Below are 18,083 nucleotides of genomic sequence, written 5' to 3'. Positions count from 1 at the left end.
ACAAATCAAAACAGCTTAGCACATGAGGGAGGAATTTATTTCATGGCACAGATCCTCTGTCCTTCTCTTCCACTTCCAATATACAGAATAACGTAGAGGAACATTCAGAAATGTGACTTTTCACCTGACATGAGGCAATGATTCTGCCACATCAGCATTCTGTTTCCAACGGTCTGTTGCTTATGTAAGCCAGGCCTGAGGTAATATAATATCATATAATATTAGGCCAGACGTTATCACCATATTTAACTGTGGGCAGGAAAAATATATCTGCCAATTAAAACATAGTTTATATTGAAAGTTGAAATGTAAATATGAAGAAAGCACTATTTGGCTATTCAGGGGGTTAAGTTGTGCCTAATGAAATTATGCTTATGTCAGTGAAAGTGACAACTGTATTTTCGATGCTAGGTTGACTGAACAGTGTAATTTCATAATGAACCCTAATATTACATTGCTTAATAGGAACTCACACTTAATTACATGCTTGGTAAATACAGCAGCACTTAACATCTAGGGCCATGTAGGGGACAATAAAATTATAACATACTGGAGATGGTTTTTACTAATATAGAGGCAAATGTGTAATTAGTTGGCACCTAGCATTTTATAGGCTGTGAGGGAAGCTGGGTGATATGCACATTCCCATTGCTGTAATGAGTAGAGGCATGACTTTTCAAAATCATTTTGGGTTCCTTTCCCTTCAGGGGCTTGCATTATTTAATTTGCTGATTGCATTGTGTTTTAATGTTGATGTGTTTGCGTGTGTAAGTGGTAAGCAGCTTGCAACACACTAAGCACAGTTCAATGTTGCACAAACTACCCACACGATGGGAATTACAGTGGTACCTCAGTTTTCAAATGTCTCTGTTGACAAACATTTCAGTTTTCGAATATCGTAAACCCGGAAGTAAATGCTTCGGTTTTCGAACTCGCCTCAGAAGTCGAACATGCCATGTGGCTTCCGTATTGTTTTCAGTGTTGAGTTTTCTGCATTGAGGCTTCCATACTGAGTTTTCGGTTTTTGAACGTTTCGGAACTCGAATGGTCTTCTGGAATGGATTATGTTCGAAAACTAGGTACCACTGTAATCTCCTCACCTCCCTACAGCCCCCCAAATCTGCTCCAAAGGATTCCCCAGCCCTCTGGAGAAGCTTTTAGGGTATGCAGAGAGCTGCAGAGGAGAGGAGAAAAGAGGACGACAAAGTCTTAGCAAAAGTTTCACTAGCAAAAGTCCATTCCACTCTCACAGGCAAAGAGCATTTCCAACTTCCAAGCTAGTATCTCAGCCTTCAGACATGAGGTAAAGTATTTATTTAATTGAGTTATTGCATTCGTAATACACCCTAATTCCTAGAATCTCAAGACAGCAAGCATAGTTCTTATTTCCTCATTTTATTTTCACAAGACATCAGTTAGGCTGATAGGTGGTAGTGACAGGCTCAAGGGATTTGAACCTGGGATCCTGCCCTAATCCAATAGCACTAACCACTATACCACATTATCTCTCAGTTATGTCCACTGATTGCATACAGATTCCTTTTGTATGCTACATAATATGAAGGTAGCAAACCTCTGGATTTGTTGCAATGGCTTTGTCATGCATCATACAATGTGCATTAGGTACTTAGTTTGTTTTTTAAAAAACAACAACAAAGTCAGTTTGTGACATGGGAGACCAGAAGGAAACTGGAAGATTTAGACCAGCCTCTTGAAATAAAAAGCCACTCATTCTCCTGTGTGTGTGTGTGTGTGTGTGTGTGTGTGTGTTATTAGGAATTGTGGCATCTGCCCATATATGCTGTGATTTTACTCTTCATCAGATCATCGTTATAGATTTGTCTTTCCACATGCATTTTCTTTATGTCCCTAAATATGGCTGCAATGTGTGCTTTATGCTTGTCTGTTACCACGTGGTACTGATGAGAGATAGAGGAGAAGAAAGAAGTGTCTCCAATGAGGACTGAGTTGGCTCAGCCACAATAACTGAACACTAATATCTGACCTCTGATAAAGAATAAAGAAAAGAAGAAGATGTCGTTGATAAAAAGAAAACATGGGTATAATTTTTTAACAATGGCAGCCCAGGGATGCATGCTTTCCTAAGTATTATACTTTCTTTTTGACCCTATTTACAGCACCATACTATATCTGTCTACTCAGTAGTAAGCCCTGTTGACTCCCATGAGACTTACTCCCATGGTCAGTGTATCCTTGGTGTAAATTAGAGAATGCATTATAGCATTGACCTTGCATTTACTGTATGGCTGATGTTTTCCCACTGACCTTGTGGGAACAAACGCAATATTTGCAGAGGTGGTTGTTCCAGGGACAGGCCATAAAACAGGGACATTTCCCATCAATTGAAAGAAAATATATTGAGGAAAGAAAAGCTCTTTTCAAGATCCACTATGTGCTACATGTGCAATCTGTCTTGTCAGCAAAAAAATTCCTAACAGTTCTGAAAGCATTGACCAAATCTGTTCCTAATATATCACCAGTTAGAATGCAGGCTGTTGCTTGTTTCCCATTAGACAGGAGTTAAAATAACTCATAATATTCCATAAAGAAAGTTGTACTTATTCCACATCAACTGGGGCCTTCTTGTAACACCACTATTTCCTATAAAAGAGCAATTAATATACCAGATACACAATATTCTAATAGCTTTAGCTAGATATTTGTGATTGATTTATCTTGCCAGAAAATAAATGTGTTTGGAACAAAAGGATAAATTTCCTTTGTTTCCTGCTTTCTCCTGCTCGCAACTTACAGTTTTACTCTCTTGCATTGCTCTGCTTTCTTTCTCTTCCTTTCTCACTTTCCATTCTTCATCTTCAAATTCTTGTGGCTTATATGTTTAATACATATTTAAATATTTAATACATTTCATAAATTTGAACTTCTAATCTGTTAGCTAATTTTTCTTGTCGAGTGACATGTGCTTCATCTGTGGGATAAGAAAACAAGACTGCAAACCTGCTACTATGAAACCCTCTCATTAACACCAAGACATATGTTTGTAATATATGAAATTGTATCTACCAGTCTAGGATTAGGCTTGGATCTCATATGAAAAGCCATAAAATCTAATTACTTATAGTGACAACAAGAGAGAGAGAGAGAGCTTTTATTATAACATTTTCTTATTCCTAAGCCTTTAACTGTTAACTTTAACATTGTTTAATTAATACAGTGGTGGTTTTGTAATGCTGAAGAAAGTTTATAATAAATGAAGTGAAAAAGTTTCTAGTGTGGCTTCAATAAAGCCACGTGTTAAAAGGGATTTCCCTCTATTAGCGATGTGAGACTTATTCAGCTCACTGTATAAATGATATACAATGTATTGGATGTAGTTTGCACTTCTGAAAGTAACAGGATACGCCACTGTGGATTATAGGTGATTTGGGAGCACAAACGTTTTGCAAAAAGGAAAACATGACTTGCCAAACTGTTCGTGATTCAGTCCAAAAGGCATTTTAACATGCCCTGCTGGGAACTGGCATTAAACTGGTGTGCTTGTTGGTGAGCCTTTCTGACATCTGCTTTCTTCACTTGGCTCCAAAGGAGGAGTAAAAGCACAAAGATGTGGTCACAATTGGCAGAGTATTCTGAGATCAAATGTTGCTTTAAATGATTTAGGGTGGAGCTATAGCTATCTTAGGAAATACATGTTTCCAGAACTGTATGATTTCAGACAAAGAGAGTGTATATCACTGGTAGGTGGAAGAGAAGAGCTTTGCACTTGAACTTGCTCCCCCCATGCAATCTGTTCTTCTTTTGGCCAGCTTCACTTATTTGTGGTTTCATAATTTCCTTCTAGTATTATTATTATTATTATTACTTTTATTATTATTATTATTATTTTCCCCAGCCACTCTGGGCGGCTTCCAACAAAATATTAAAAATACTATAAAACATCAAACATTAAAGACTTCCCTTCAGATGTCTTCTAAAAGTCAGATAGTTGTTTATTTCCTTGACATCTGATGGGAGGGCGTTCCACAGGGCGGGCGCCACTACCGAGAAGGCCCTCTGCCTGGTTCCCTGCAATCTCACTTCTTGCAATGAGGGAACCACCAGAATTCCTTCAGAGCTGGACCTCAGTATCCGGGCTGGACGATGCGGGTGGAGATGCTCCTTCAGGTATAGTGGGCCGAGGCCATTTAGGGCTTTAAAGGTCAGCACCATCATTTTGAATGGTGTTCGGAAATGTGCTGGGAGCCAATGTAGGTCTTTCAGGACCGATGATATATGGTCCCGACGGCCATTCCCACTCACCTGTCTAGCTGTCACATTCTGGTTAAGTTGTAGTTTCTGGGTTACCTTCAAAGGTAGCCCCACATAAAATAAGGTTACCAGATTTTTTTCAATGAATCCGGGGACACTTTTCAACTTCAATGGATTTTGTATGGGGACTGATTTGTAAATCCTGGGATTGTCCCCAGGAAATGGGGGCATCTGGCAACCTTAACATAGAGCTCATTGCAGTAGTCCAAGCGGGAGATAACTAGAGCATGCACCACTCTGGCGAGGCAGGTAGGGTCTCAGCCTGCATACCAGATGGAGCTGATAAACAGCTGCCCTGGACACAGAATTGACCTGCGCCTCCATGGACAGCTGTGAGTCCAAAATGACTCCCAGGCTGCGCACCTGGTCCTTCAGGGTACAGTTACCCCATTCAGGAGCAGGGAGTCCTCCACACCTGCCCGCCTCCTGTCCCCCACAAACAGTGCTTCTGTGCTTCACTGGAGAAAAACCCATTAAAATTGGGTCATGGTGGGAATCAGCTACTACTCCTACCATCCCATGACAAGTGCTTCCTGACCCACGTGCACATTAGTAAAAAAAACCACTGTGCTTGGAAATCCAGATTTCCTTTAGAAGTCCTGTTTCATCCTAAGCAAAGCTTGAGGTTACTTGCTGTAACCTCTTCCATTAGGGAAGAGCGCTAAGGATTTTGGTTGGGGGAGAATCATGAGTCAACCATGTGATGGGAACTACAATCAAAAGCAAGTGATTGGTACCTTTCACTGGACAAGTGGCATTGCAAACAGCAGGGACAAGGGGTCTGACTTTATTTGTTACTGTAGTGGGGGAGGGCAATGGTTTGAAGCCCCTCCTCTTGCCACAGTACTGATCTATCTCCTCCTTCCGCTGCCCACTTATGAAAAAGACATAGAATATGTGCATGGAGTCACAAACTATTAAGAATCAGATAAATGTTCCATGAACAGGAATGGTAGGAGTGGTAGAAATGGAGGCAGAATGCCTTTCCACACTCAATACGTGAGATGCTGGGTGCTCGAAACGTAGCAATAGGGTGCTCCAAGTGCAGCAGCAGACAGAACAGTTCTTCCAGGATAATGAACTGTTTCAATGATAATTCTTCACCAGCAAATGAATTGTCCCCAAAGGTACATCAAATCGCCATGGATCAGCAATCACTTAAAAGTGTCGTAAGCTTACAGTGTTCTGTTTTGCAACACAGGGGAATTTTCTTTGGTGTACACTTATCAAAAAGAACAGTTACGCACATGTGGCATCTAGTTCCCCCCTTATGCTGAACCCAACTATGACAGTCTCATCTGATTTTCTTCTCATTCTGAGCATAACCATGTGCTAAATTAGGCTCTGCTGTGATTGCATTCCTCTAAGTTACTCCCTCATCTCCCTCCATTCCCACCTGCGAGCCTCTAAAACAACACTTTATTTTAGACTTGTTGACTTAGGCACACCATTTGCTAAATAGCATTCTTCCCCTTACTTCATACTCAAAAGCAGAAACACTGCCAATTCAGTTTCTAAGTGAAAAGAGCTGTATTGCTTAAACAATCCTTTAAATACACACGGAACAGCTTTCATAGCAGTTTTCCTTAAAAGCATATTTAACATTTAGGGCTATGGTTGTTTTTTTATTGTTTTTTTAAAAAAATGATATATACTGCACCCTCAGGAGGAATCCAATGTTCTCTTAATATTCTTTCAAAGGAACTCTTCTCAAATTCAAATCTTCAGAGCAAAGCTGCATAATATTGACCATCCCACATGCATAGGCAACAAGATTCTTGGCACAAGATTCTTTCTTGACCAGGTAATTAAGGATGGAGATAGGCAACTTTTTTTTTAAGTTGAAGGCTGCATGCCCAGAATAGATGTGTCCAAGGAAGTGGGGTGCCCAGAGTTTGTGCAACTACCCCACATTTTCATACACATTGCACAACCACAAAGAGAGGCACAGAGTCCACAGCTGTCAAGGAGCTGTCAGGCAAGTGCAGGTCCTCTGCGGGGCAGGAAAGAAAGTGAGGCAAGAAATGCAATTAACTTTTATTCACAGAAAGGAACAACACAGCAGTGTTACTCTGGCTCAACTCATTAAGAATGAGATGTCGCTGAATCTGACCACTGGCCCCACCTACTACTCGAGCCTCTCCACTCTGGATCCCTCCCAAGCAGACAGAGACTGTGACAAGGGAGTGGATTCCTCCTCTGAGCCTGCTTGGCTCATTGCTCAGGATGCGCAGGACCCTCCTTGAGTCAGAGGAGATCCAGCAGGACTGGGACTGTCCAACTGCTAGGTAGCAGGGACCATCTCTGACTGCTGACCTTTAAAGCCTTAAACGGCCTTCATCCTGTATACCTGAAGGAGCATCTCCACCTGCAGGTCCAGCTCCGAGGGCCTTCTGGCGGTACCCTCACTGTGAGAAACAAAGTTACAGGGAACCAGGCAGAGGGCCTTCTCGGTAGTGGCACCCACCCTGTGGAACGCCCTCCCACCAGATGTCAAAGAAAAAAATGATACAGAACCTAAATGATACAGAACCTAAATGGCAGGAAATTTTATATAATAAGGGAACCAATGTTAAGTGTTTGGAGGTATTTTTCTTTTGTTCCTATTTTTTGTTTGCTGTTATTATTATTATTATTATTATTATTATTATTATTATTATTATTTCTTCTTCTTCTTTTCTCTCTTCAATTCGGCTTTTTTTCCCTCCCTTTTTCCCCTCCCTTTCCCCCTTTTTTCCATTTTTGTGTGTGCTTTTTTGTATTGATTATGTTTGAGTATGGTATGTAATGTTGTGTTATTATTGCTTATGTTTGCTTATGTTATGTTATTTTTCGTTATTTTATGCTGAAATAATTTGTGGTGATGTGTAAATTTTTTAATCATGAAATAAAGACAATTTTTAATTTTTAAAAAATTAATTAAAATAAAACATCCACCAGAGTTTTAGAAGACATCTGAAGGCAGCCCTGTTTAGGGAAGTTTTTAATATTTAACAGACCATTATATTTTAATATTTTGTTGGAAGCCACCCAGAGTGGCTGGGGAAACCCAGCCAGATGGGTGGGGTATAAATAATAATAAATTGTTGTTGATGTTGTTGTTGTTGTTGTTGTTAGTCTCTGCTGAGTCTGCACTGACATTGAGACCCAGCCTCCAGCCCTGTCCTGGAAGGGCCTCCTTCTTCTGACCCCCCTACCCTTGATTGCTCCAGCCTCCTGCTTCAAGCATCTCCCAGCTCGTCCCTTCCCCAGACTGCTCTCCAGTGTCTCACCACCATGACCTGAGGTCTAAATTGTCTTCTGTGTCATCCTTGGTGGGCTCTAGGCTAGGCGGCACCAATCATTCTTCCTCAGACAGCCAGTCTCTGACGATAGCTGACTGGTGCAGATCAGTGGAAGGGTGCAGCCGAGTGCTGCAATGGGACAGAAGAGTGTGCTTTTTCTGCTCTACAGTGTATTGGTTAAGGAGTGAAGAAAGAACAATTTTAATATCCTACCTACACAGTAGTTGTCTGGGCAGGTAGGCTGAAATATCTCCCTTCAGCTCGGTGCTATGATGTTACCCCATAGTTGTGGCACACAACTTTAAAAATTGAAAAAAATGTGACGCTGTCTTAATCCCGATTATCACTAATATTGTTTGCTTTCCTTCATATTATATATTTTTTTCTTACGCTTATGCTTCTATTTTGTATAGAATTTTTCCGAGAACTCCTGGAGAATGCCGAAAGATCTTTAAATGATATGTTTGTACGGACATACGGCATGCTGTACATGCAGAATTCGGAAGTGTTCCAGGACCTCTTCATAGAACTGAAACGGTATTATACGGGAGGCAACGTGAACTTGGAGGAAATGTTGAATGACTTCTGGGCTCGGCTATTAGAGCGAATGTTCCAGCTCATCAACCCCCACTATCATTTCTCGGAGGACTACCTGGAGTGTGTAAGCAAATACACAGACCAGCTTAAACCTTTCGGAGACGTGCCCAGGAAACTGAAGGTTCAAGTGACAAGAGCTTTCATCGCTGCCAGGACCTTTGTTCAGGGGCTGACCGTAGGCAGAGAAGTTGCTAACAGAGTATCTAAGGTAATCCAAATTATTTCTTTTCATTGCTGGCTCTTTCCTTTCAATGCTTCACTGGAGCCTTCATCTCCTATTCCATGCTGTCCTTTATGGTGCACAACTTCCAATCTATGGCACAATTATAGCTGAAAGGCAAGTTTGTTGACGTGTAACTGTGGGATGTTTTCTTCCTTGGACTCTGTCGAGATGATAGCTGTACTGTCGAGATTTCCGTTTAGAAAGGAACATATGTATGTCAGTATTCACGGAGCACAAATCCCTTTATAGGGATGCCAGCCTGCTTGCCCCACATTTCCCCCTCCTTCTGAGTCTTAGTCTCTGAGACCTGATTCCAGCATGATGAGGAGCTCTGGAGTACAACTAATGGAGTTCATGTCGGATGCTGCAGGTGGAAAGCTAGCCTGTAATGAATGTCTGAGGGTGATAGGGGTGGACAGATCTGTCGGTGTTGGTTTTTAACTTTTCCTCATTTTATTTACGTTCAGACAAACTGTTTCCTGCATCAATTTGCAATTTTTTAAAGAAAGTAACCTCCCCCATTCATACATGCATTTCCAAGCACATTTCTTCAAGCATTTTCCTCCAGCACAATACATTTCTGTAAGTTATTTTCACATTTTTCTGTGCTCTTTTCCCAATGCACACATTTTGCACGTGTCTTTTGCCTGGAGAACTGCATCACAAAATGTAGAGAAGTGTAAATTTATCAGGACAGCTTCATTTGGCTCCTGGATTGATTCACAGAGTGCAAATTAGGTAGGTGCGAATGGAACAAATTTCTTCTACATCACCAGAAGTTATATGATCTAAGGCCAGACATGGTATCAAATGAAAGATTTTTGTCATTAGGATCTCCCAAGTTTGTTCTTTTTTCTTGGATTGGGGCAAGCCTCTCTTCTCTTCTCATTTGTTTTAAACATCTTTCCAGTATATAAATCCAAACCATATGCTTGTCAGCTAAAGAAGAAACAAAACATGTAAATGCATGACATCAATATCCCAAAAGGAGGATTATTTGATCAAAGGTTATGTCCCAAGCAGAGCAGTGGAACCTGGGGACTGATGATGGACAAAACCATGATTGTCATTTTTACAAATGTTGATCTTTGCAAAGCCGTTAGTTCTGACTTATGATTTTGGATGGTGCTGATAAGAGGTTCCAACTAAACATCAGGAAGAATTTTGTGATGGTAAAATCTATTTGACAGGGAAAGGACTCCCTCGGGAGGCTGTGAACTTTCCTTCATTGGAGGTTTTTAAGCAGAAATTGGATGGCCATCTGTCATGGAAGCTTTAGTCGAGATTCCTGCATTTCAGGGGGTTGGAATAGATGACCCTTGGGACCCCTTCCAACAATTAGCTTAGATGGTTAGAGCATGGTGCTGGTAATGCCAAGGTTGATAGTTTGATCACAGTATGCGACAGCCAGGGGCAAACTAAGGCGTTCCGGCACCCGGTGCGGCACCGTGGCCGTGCACCCAGGGGTGGGACGTCACCATGCATGACACATGTGTTGTACACGCATGACGCATGCGCTGCTGACACCCCTCCCTGGCCCGCCCCTTGCCTCTGCCCCAGCAGGAAAGAAGCAAAGCGCACGCCGAGCAAGTGAGCAAGCAGCCAGCCGCCGAGCAAGGCTTTTACCGGGCAGCGGCTGGCTGCTCGCTTGCAGAGGGGTGCCGAGTGTCACCCCCCCCCAGAGGGGAACCTGGGGTGCAGCGCCCCCTTGCTACGCCCCTGGGGACAGCTGCATATTCCTACATTGGACTAGATGATCCTCAGGGTCCCTTCCAACTCTACAATTCTTTGATTCTGTGAAATAATTTAAATGTATATTATCCATTCAGAGCACTGAAGACCCAAGCCAAACTGTTTGTCCTTACTATTGTGAATCGTTGCATTGATGCTTTCTTTTCCGAGGCTTCCCCCACATTCTAGTCTAAAAAGAGAGTGTGAAGGCGGCAATCTGATTAAATAATTTACATTCAGATCACAGAATGTAGTTGAGTAGGTAAAGAGTAGACGGCTCAAATCCAGAATATAAAAATAAGTCATCTGTCACATTCCCCCGCCCACTCCGTATTGCAGATCTCTGTAATCTACTGGGAGGTGTTCTGATGCAAAAAGGAATGATGTGGATGACTTGGAGTCTTCATGATTAATGAAATATTCAGCAAAGAATTTGCTCGCCTTCTCTGTAACTGTGTGCATGCTTTTCGTCAGTGTCTCTCTTGTACTTCAAGAACTCGCAGCAGCCCACAGCTTTGACATATCTTTAATATAGATAACGGTAAGTGAGGGCTTGCAGTTGTTTCAGGAATTGCTCTGTATTGGCCGTGAAGTTAATTTCCACTGTGTTGTCAAACTTCAAGAGGCTGGTCTTCATTTAGATGAAATTATAAAAAGGACAAAGAAGTGACACTTTTCACTGGGTCGCCAGTAATGCAGCAATATCACAACCCATGGGTGCCAATAGGACATAGCTCCTACTTTGCAAGCTTTGGATCAGGGAAGTATGGGTTTAAATTCCAGCTCACATGTGACAGATACTAACACTCCACATGGTTGCTGTGCTGATATCTGGGCTGATTCAGTGTATCTTGCTCTGAGTACCTTAAAGCAAAGGTATAAAACAAAGGTGACCCTGCCCAAAAAAAACACCCCAAACCCACCCCTAATGCTGTTATTTGAAATGACATTCTCCCAGGTTAGCAAAACCTGTGTTATGTTTTTTCTGATACAGGTTGCCAGGATATATCTGAGCCCTGATTTACCGTAGCTGGGATGAGTGAGTTATGCCAGGGGAGATCAACTGAGCCAGGAATCCTCCAGCTGAGCTGGAGATCTCCTGCATCGTGAGTTGTTCCTCCAGGTGGACTTTTCCATAAGATTACGTCCTTTCAGAGTTAGATCTGTCTAAGAAAAACAATAAACCACAGCCAGAATTTGATGTGGTTAGGGTATATTGCATATTTTTATTGCAATATACCATTGTTTTCCCTGACCTACGATTGACTTCTTTGTTATGAAGTTATAACTTCCTCTTTGGGATAGCTACATGGGAGGTGCCAGCCCGATCACATAAGAAGTTGAAATGCTATTATGTAGATACATAGCCAACCAGCTATGTGTCAGCACTGATGGCGAACAAAATAGCATTGCTCTTACTTTCAATTCTTAAATCGTTTGATCGCTTTCAACAGGACACTCCAAAATTGCTACTGAATCGATTCTTGAGAACTGTTAACAGAAAATGAACATCTAGGTCAGTCTTCTGAAACCTGGTATCTTTCAGATGTGCTATGTTGGCTGGCACCAAAGGGACTTGTAGTTCGAAATTTTGGGTAGCACTAGGTTGGGGAACCAGGTAGCGCTGTGGGTTAAACCACAGAGCCTAGGGCTTGCTGATCAGAAGGTTGGCGGTTCAAATCCCTGCAACGGGGTGAGCTCCTGTTGCTCGGTCCCAGCTTCTGCCCACCTAGCAGTTCGAAAGCACATCAAAGTGCAAGTAGATAAATAGGGACCGCTACAGCGGGAAGGTAAACAGTGTTTCCGTGCGCTGCTCTGGTTCGCCAGAAACAGTTTTGTCATGCTGGCCACATGACCTGGAAGCTGTCTGCAGACAAACGCTGGCTCCCTTGGCCTATAGAGAGAGATTAGCGCCGCAACCACAGAGTCGGACACGACTGGACCTGACTGGACCTGATGGTCAGGGGCCCCTTTACCTTTACCTTTAGGTTGGGGAAAGACCACTCACCTTTCGTGGTGGGCAGCATTGCAGCCGGGCATCTGGGCCCTTGCAGTCATCTGGCTCGGGGACAGGGGATAGATGTCCCCTTGCGCCAATCCCAGCCACATCATGCCTACCTGGCCAATTATGGGATTTATAGGGGAGATGCCTTCATTGGAGGTTTTTAAGTAGAGATTGGGTGGCTTATCTGTCATTGATGCTTCTGTTGATATCCCTGCATTACAGGGGGTTGGGCTAGATCAGGCATAGGCAACCTTGGCTCTCCAGATGTTTTGGAACTACAACTCCCATGTTCCCTAACCACTGGCCCTGTTAGCTAGGGATCATGGGAGTTGTAGTTCCAAAACATCTGGAGAGCCAAGGTTGCCTATGCCTGGGCTAGATGACCCTCCATGTACCTTCCAACTCTATGATTCTAAGTTTACTCCAATCCATTTTTTACAAGCAGTCTGTGGATGTCAGACCCTGTGCCCCTTCTACGAGGAATTACACCCTCCCTCAAAGCAACATTTTAAAGCTAATATATTAATAGTTGACCATGCTACAATTAGAAGTAGTTCTGCTACCATCACAACTGACTGGTATATGGATTGGCAAGTCAACATTTGCAGAATCTTCATGGTCAATATATGAATTCATGCAAAAGGTGACAGAGAAAATAAAAAACAACTCACATGTGTGTGCATTCTAGTGCTGCAAAAATAGCATGCCCGTTTCCAATATCTCCATGTTGGAAAAGTATAGCATAGGAGACAGCTCTAAGCTGCATCCAACTCACATTGGAGCCCCTCAAATTCTCCCATAAAATATAATTATTATGGTCATGCAAATATCTGGAACATTTGACCCTGTAGCTAATATCTTGTTATTCCTGCAAAGGAACTTAACAATTAAATTAGCATCTAATCTTTTTAATGGTTATTTGAAAACTTTTCCGAACACCTGGTGTCAATTACGCCACTGTCTTATTTTTGAAACTGACTGAATCAATTTTGATCACTGGCTTTCATTAAATTATACAGATAGCTGGTTTCTTGCCACAAACACAGTGCTTTCTGGGAAGAGCGGAGCAAATGCAGTAATAGAATTAGAAGGTAAAGGCAAGGTTTAGCAGTGAAAAATGTGCCCTGCTAATTGCCAGTGATCACTTCGAGTTGAAGCCTGCCAGCCTGCTGCTTTTTAAAGACACCAAATCAATATTCTCACAAACTCAGTTTTCATGGTTTATAAATAAGCATTCACCCTCTTTTCTGTGAGGGGGAGAGAAAGCTAAAAATAAAGGTCAATATCAAGTGTCACACTGATTCGTAATATAATTACTCGGAAGGGGGGAACAAATATGACATGCTGATAAAGCAGGTAATTAGGAGCCAAAACAAATAGTATATTAATGCTGGAAAATGCAATTTGAAGACAGTGATAGAGTGTTATGTGAACTGGGTAGAAATGGAGTTATTGCACAGAGGAGGCAAAATGCTGCTTCTGCTAGGCCAAAGCATATAAAAGAATACCAAGTGAAGATTGCCTCTTTTCCCAGGAGCTGAGGGTGTAGGTTGGAGCCATTTATCATGCGCAGAATTTGTTGATTCACTTAAGCATGGATGGGTGCAAACAGGGGCAAAGCAACTGCTTATATACATTCCTGAAAGCCTGGAACACTCCCACCATGATTGGCTGTCTAAACTTTCAAGCTGCGAATCACAACTCAGATTTCAAGGGCCAATGGCAGAGGCCTGAATCCTGAAATGTTCTGTGATTTGACATCATGTATCAAATCAGAGGGACGCGGGTGGTGCTGTGGGTTAAACCACAGAGCCTAGGGCTTGCTGATTAGAAGGTTGGCGGTTCGAATCCCCGTGACGGGGTGAGCTTCTGTTGCTCGTTCCCAGCTCCTGCCAACCTAGCAGTTTGAAAGCACATCCAAGTGCAAGTAGATAAATAGGTACCGCTACAGCAGGAAGGTAAACAGTGTTTCCGTGTGCTGCTCTGGTTCGCCAGAAGCGGCTTTGTCATGCTGGCCACATGACCTGGAAGCTGTACGCCAGCTCCCTCAGTCATAGCTGCCAAGTTTTCCCTTTTCTCACGAGGAAGCCTATTCAGCATAAGGGAATTTCCCTTAAAAAAAGGGATAACTTGGCAGCTATGCCCTCAGTCAATAACGCGATATGAGCGCCGCAACCCCAGAGTCGGTCACAACTGGACCTAACGGTCAGGGGTCCCTTTACCTTTACCCAGGGGTCCCCAGACTTACCGCACAGTGGGCCGGTGCCCGCCGCGCCAACCGCGCGGCGGGCCAGAGGGCAGGGGAGTGCGTGCGCAGCGGGCCGGAGGGCGGGGGAGTGCGCGCCCGTGCGCATGCGCACACGCACACGGGCGGGGGAAAAAATCGCCGAAAATCGCTTGTGCGCATGCGTATGGGCCTCCCCCGACCCGGAAGTGCATCGGAAATGACCTCTTCTGGGTCGGGAGAGGCCCATACGCATGCACAAAATGGATTTTCGGCGATTTTTTGCCGATTTTTCTGATCGTCGCCGCGCCGCGCGCCGTAAGAGCGGGCGGCGGCAGCGGGCGGCGGGGGTCGTCGCGGGCCGGATTGGGAGGCCGATTGGGCCGCATCCGGCCCGGGGGCCGTAGTTTGGGGACCCCTGCCTTTACCTATCAAATCAAAACACAAGAGCTCAGAATCCTTAGTCCTGATTCAAGCTCAGGCAAACACAGACCACTGAATACAGTACATAACACCGGATGCTAAACAGGAGGAAGAGGCTTCTAACCACCTTAAAAGGGGACTTTATTTCTCAGAAGGAACACTCCTTTTAACAGCTACGTAAAGCTACCAAATTTTGCTTTTATTGGCCTTGTGCCTAACCTACCACCTAAAATTAATTTCCACCTTGTTTCTTTTGATTTCTATTTTCCTTCAGTTAAGAACTTTGTGAGTTTCACCTAATGAGCCAGACAGACCTAGTAACAGTCAGTTTGTTCTTGTGTTTTAAGAGATGGGGGAATCAGCCACTGTTACACAGGCCTTGGTGCAACCCAATTCCAGCACAACACCTGTAGAGCCTCATTTGAATGTTTGCTACCTCCTACTCATTCCACATCAAGACTTTGATCAGATGCAGATGCCATGCTTCCAACACCAGCCAGTTTTATTCTCTGTCTCTGCCCCAGCTGTTCTATTTACGTCTAACCTGATGAAGAGTTCTGGACAGCTCAGAAGCTTGTGCACCGTTTTGTGACATTTTGCAGCTCGATAAAAGTATTTGGAATGCTTCTTTTACACTGTTGTAGGATTTCAGTCTCTGTCCTGAGCTAGGTCTTGTATCGTCTCATACAAGTCAGTATCCATTCAGTCGCTTCCTTTAAAGCAGGCATCCCCAAACTGCGGCCCTCCAAATGTTTTGGCCTACAATTCCCATGATCCCTAGCTAACAGGACCAGTGGTCAGGGATGATGGGAATTGTAGTCCAAAACATCTGGAGGGCCGAAGTTTGGGGATGCCTGCTTTAATGGGTATCTTCCATACAGGGGCGGAGGAAGGGGGGCAGTGGGGGCGGTTCGCCCCGGGTTTCACCACTGAGGGGGGTGACAAAATGCCAGGCGGCACTCACCGCGGCACTGGGAGTGACGCGGTGGCTTGGGCGCCCGCAGGCTCCACGCTGCCCTAAACGGTCTGCCTGCTGCCTCCCCCTCAGCTGTAGGGCAACTGAGTGGGATGAGGCAGGCAGACTCCTCGGAGGCCCCACAGAGCATCCTGCCCCAGCTCGCCCCACCCTGTGGGCAGCTGGTCCTGCCCCTGGGCGCAGGGCATGCGCGCCACTCCAGGCACCTGATCGCTGCTTCCATATTCCTTAACTTCTTTTCCCCTGACATGTTAGGACAATTCACACACAGCACAGAAGAGTGGCAACCTTTTCCAACTATTGCTGTGCAAAATACGATCTCACCATGTCTTTCGTCCACCTCAGCACACTGTTCCTTAACAAAGAATGGTTTGAGAGGCTTTTCCTTGCACAGACCATTTCCCACCCTTTCTAGGGTTGTGTTTAGCATCTGGACCACCTTGTATTTGTAATATGCATCTTCACAGTCACGGTAAAGGTTAAGCAGATTGCTGCTGTGAAGAAACTTCAGAGCTCTCTGCCAGTATTGCTGAGAGGTAGGTGTCAGAGGCCAGACTTCCAAAGGATTCCCAAAAAGTTAACTTGTATCGCCACAAGGGCTTACAGAATGACAGTAACAAAAGCCAAGGGGGTGGGGAGGTTTGTAATGAATTCTCTGGTGAGGAAATTTGATAAACGTGCCACCAATGAGCTGGAGCTCATCTGATCCCCACCATTGACTCTTCTGCTGACACTGCCAGAATTGAACATAGCGTAGTTCTTCTGTGATTAATCTTACAGCAGCTTTAGAATTTTTGCTGTTTTAGCATGGCGAAGTAAGGAGGGGGGAAGTGGGGGAAATGCAGAGGAATCAAACGGAGGATGGAAAGGGAGATAAAGAAGCCGGAAGGTTAAATGGCACTCTGAGATGTAAATCATTCTGCGACATGCTGACTTTTTAGAACTACTGGAGTCACTGATTATCTGTAAGATGTTTTAACAGACTGCCAACTGGAAAGGTGTTTTCAAACCGTGGTTTGATAAGGCCTACTTATTTCATTTCTTATGCAGATCTGAAGTAAAAAGAGCAATGGATTCCGCCCATCAAGTCTGCATGCAGTGTGTTATTCAAAAAGATGTATCTGATTTGGGCAAAACGAATGATATTTGAACTGGTTGTCTATTGAAGCAGTTCCTTTAGGGAGACTCATCATTGCCTAATCCACAGGTACCAAGGATGGGTGGGAGCACACTCGGAAATCTAACAAGCTGTTGTGGCCACACAAAAAAATACCTATTTCACATAATAAAAACTGGTGATGCTCGGAAACCCTATCCTTTAAAACAACAACAACAAGCCCACAACCAAACAACAAGAACCTGACCCCCAGAGAAAACCTCCATTTAAAAAAAATCAAATCCTTGTAATGGGCAAAGGGCCTTGGTGGGTGCCAAGGGAAGAATACCCATAAGACCAGTCTCCCTCTGCAAGGAAAGACCTTTCTCTCCCTAGAGAATTAAGTCTGCTCTTTTGGCTCTGTGATGCTCTCTCAAAGAACTACCTTATCAGTAGCAAATGCAACAGAAGTTCCCATGAACTCTTTATGATGGTATTTCTGACATCAGAAATTACTTGGTTCCAACCTGTCTAACAGCATCGTCCTAACCATGTTTATTCAGAAGTATAAATTTAATGGAACATACTCCCTAGTAAGTGGGTTGAGACACACAAGCCTAAGAGACCTCCAACTCAAATTTCTCAGAAACCTCCACAGATTGATCAGTTAGCAATGCCCCTCCTGCCCTGCTCCTCTGCTTCCCAAGACTTATTCCAAAATTCAAATGAAAACCTTTTTTGGGAACAGTTTGATTTGTTAAAGTATGGTCTTTCTTTTACTTAATGGGTTAAAACCCATAATTTGAAGAATTGGTGTAGCGTGGGTTGCCAGCACCCAGGGCAGTATGTATGCACATTAAACTGCCTAACGCTGTCAACATCACCCAAGAGATGCAACCACAGAGAGGGAAAAAAGAGTCATTCCGTTGTTTGGAGAGGTCACTTCCTGGTTTGCATGGAGAAGCTGCTTTCAGCAGAGCCCAGTGACGGAAGTCTGTAGGTGTATTGAAGCAGTTGAAATTTTTTGTCCCTAACAATTTTGCACCTGGGGAACCTTCCCCTGTTCCCCTCCCCCATGCTACCCAACAGATTTGAAGAAGCTTTTAATAGTAAGCTGTTTACACATTTGACACATTGGTTTACATTGGAATGCCTCCATTTACTGGAATGTGCATTCCAGTGTAAAACAGCTTTGGGTGTTTTCATAACCCTTAGTCTGGATTGAATTACTTCT

The 18,083-nt window shown here is 43.6% G+C and overlaps 1 protein-coding gene across 1 annotated transcript in view; it reads left to right on the top strand.

Annotated features, from left to right (window-relative positions):
- The window catches only part of GPC6 (glypican 6), a 709,291-nt gene that overhangs the window by 378,941 nt on the left and 312,267 nt on the right, over positions 1–18,083 (top strand). Inside the window, exon 3 of the mRNA XM_035116478.3 lies at positions 7,988–8,379. Coding sequence (XP_034972369.1) covers positions 7,988–8,379 — 392 coding nt within the window. The remainder of the gene's footprint in view (positions 1–7,987; positions 8,380–18,083) is intronic.

The sequence above is a fragment of the Zootoca vivipara genome, chromosome 4, assembly GCF_965207765.1.
Source record: "Zootoca vivipara chromosome 4, rZooViv2.hap1.1, whole genome shotgun sequence".
Lineage (NCBI taxonomy): Eukaryota > Metazoa > Chordata > Lepidosauria > Squamata > Lacertidae > Zootoca > Zootoca vivipara.
The sequence above is the reverse complement of the archived record's forward strand: the minus strand, read 5'-3'. Positions and strand labels throughout refer to the sequence as shown.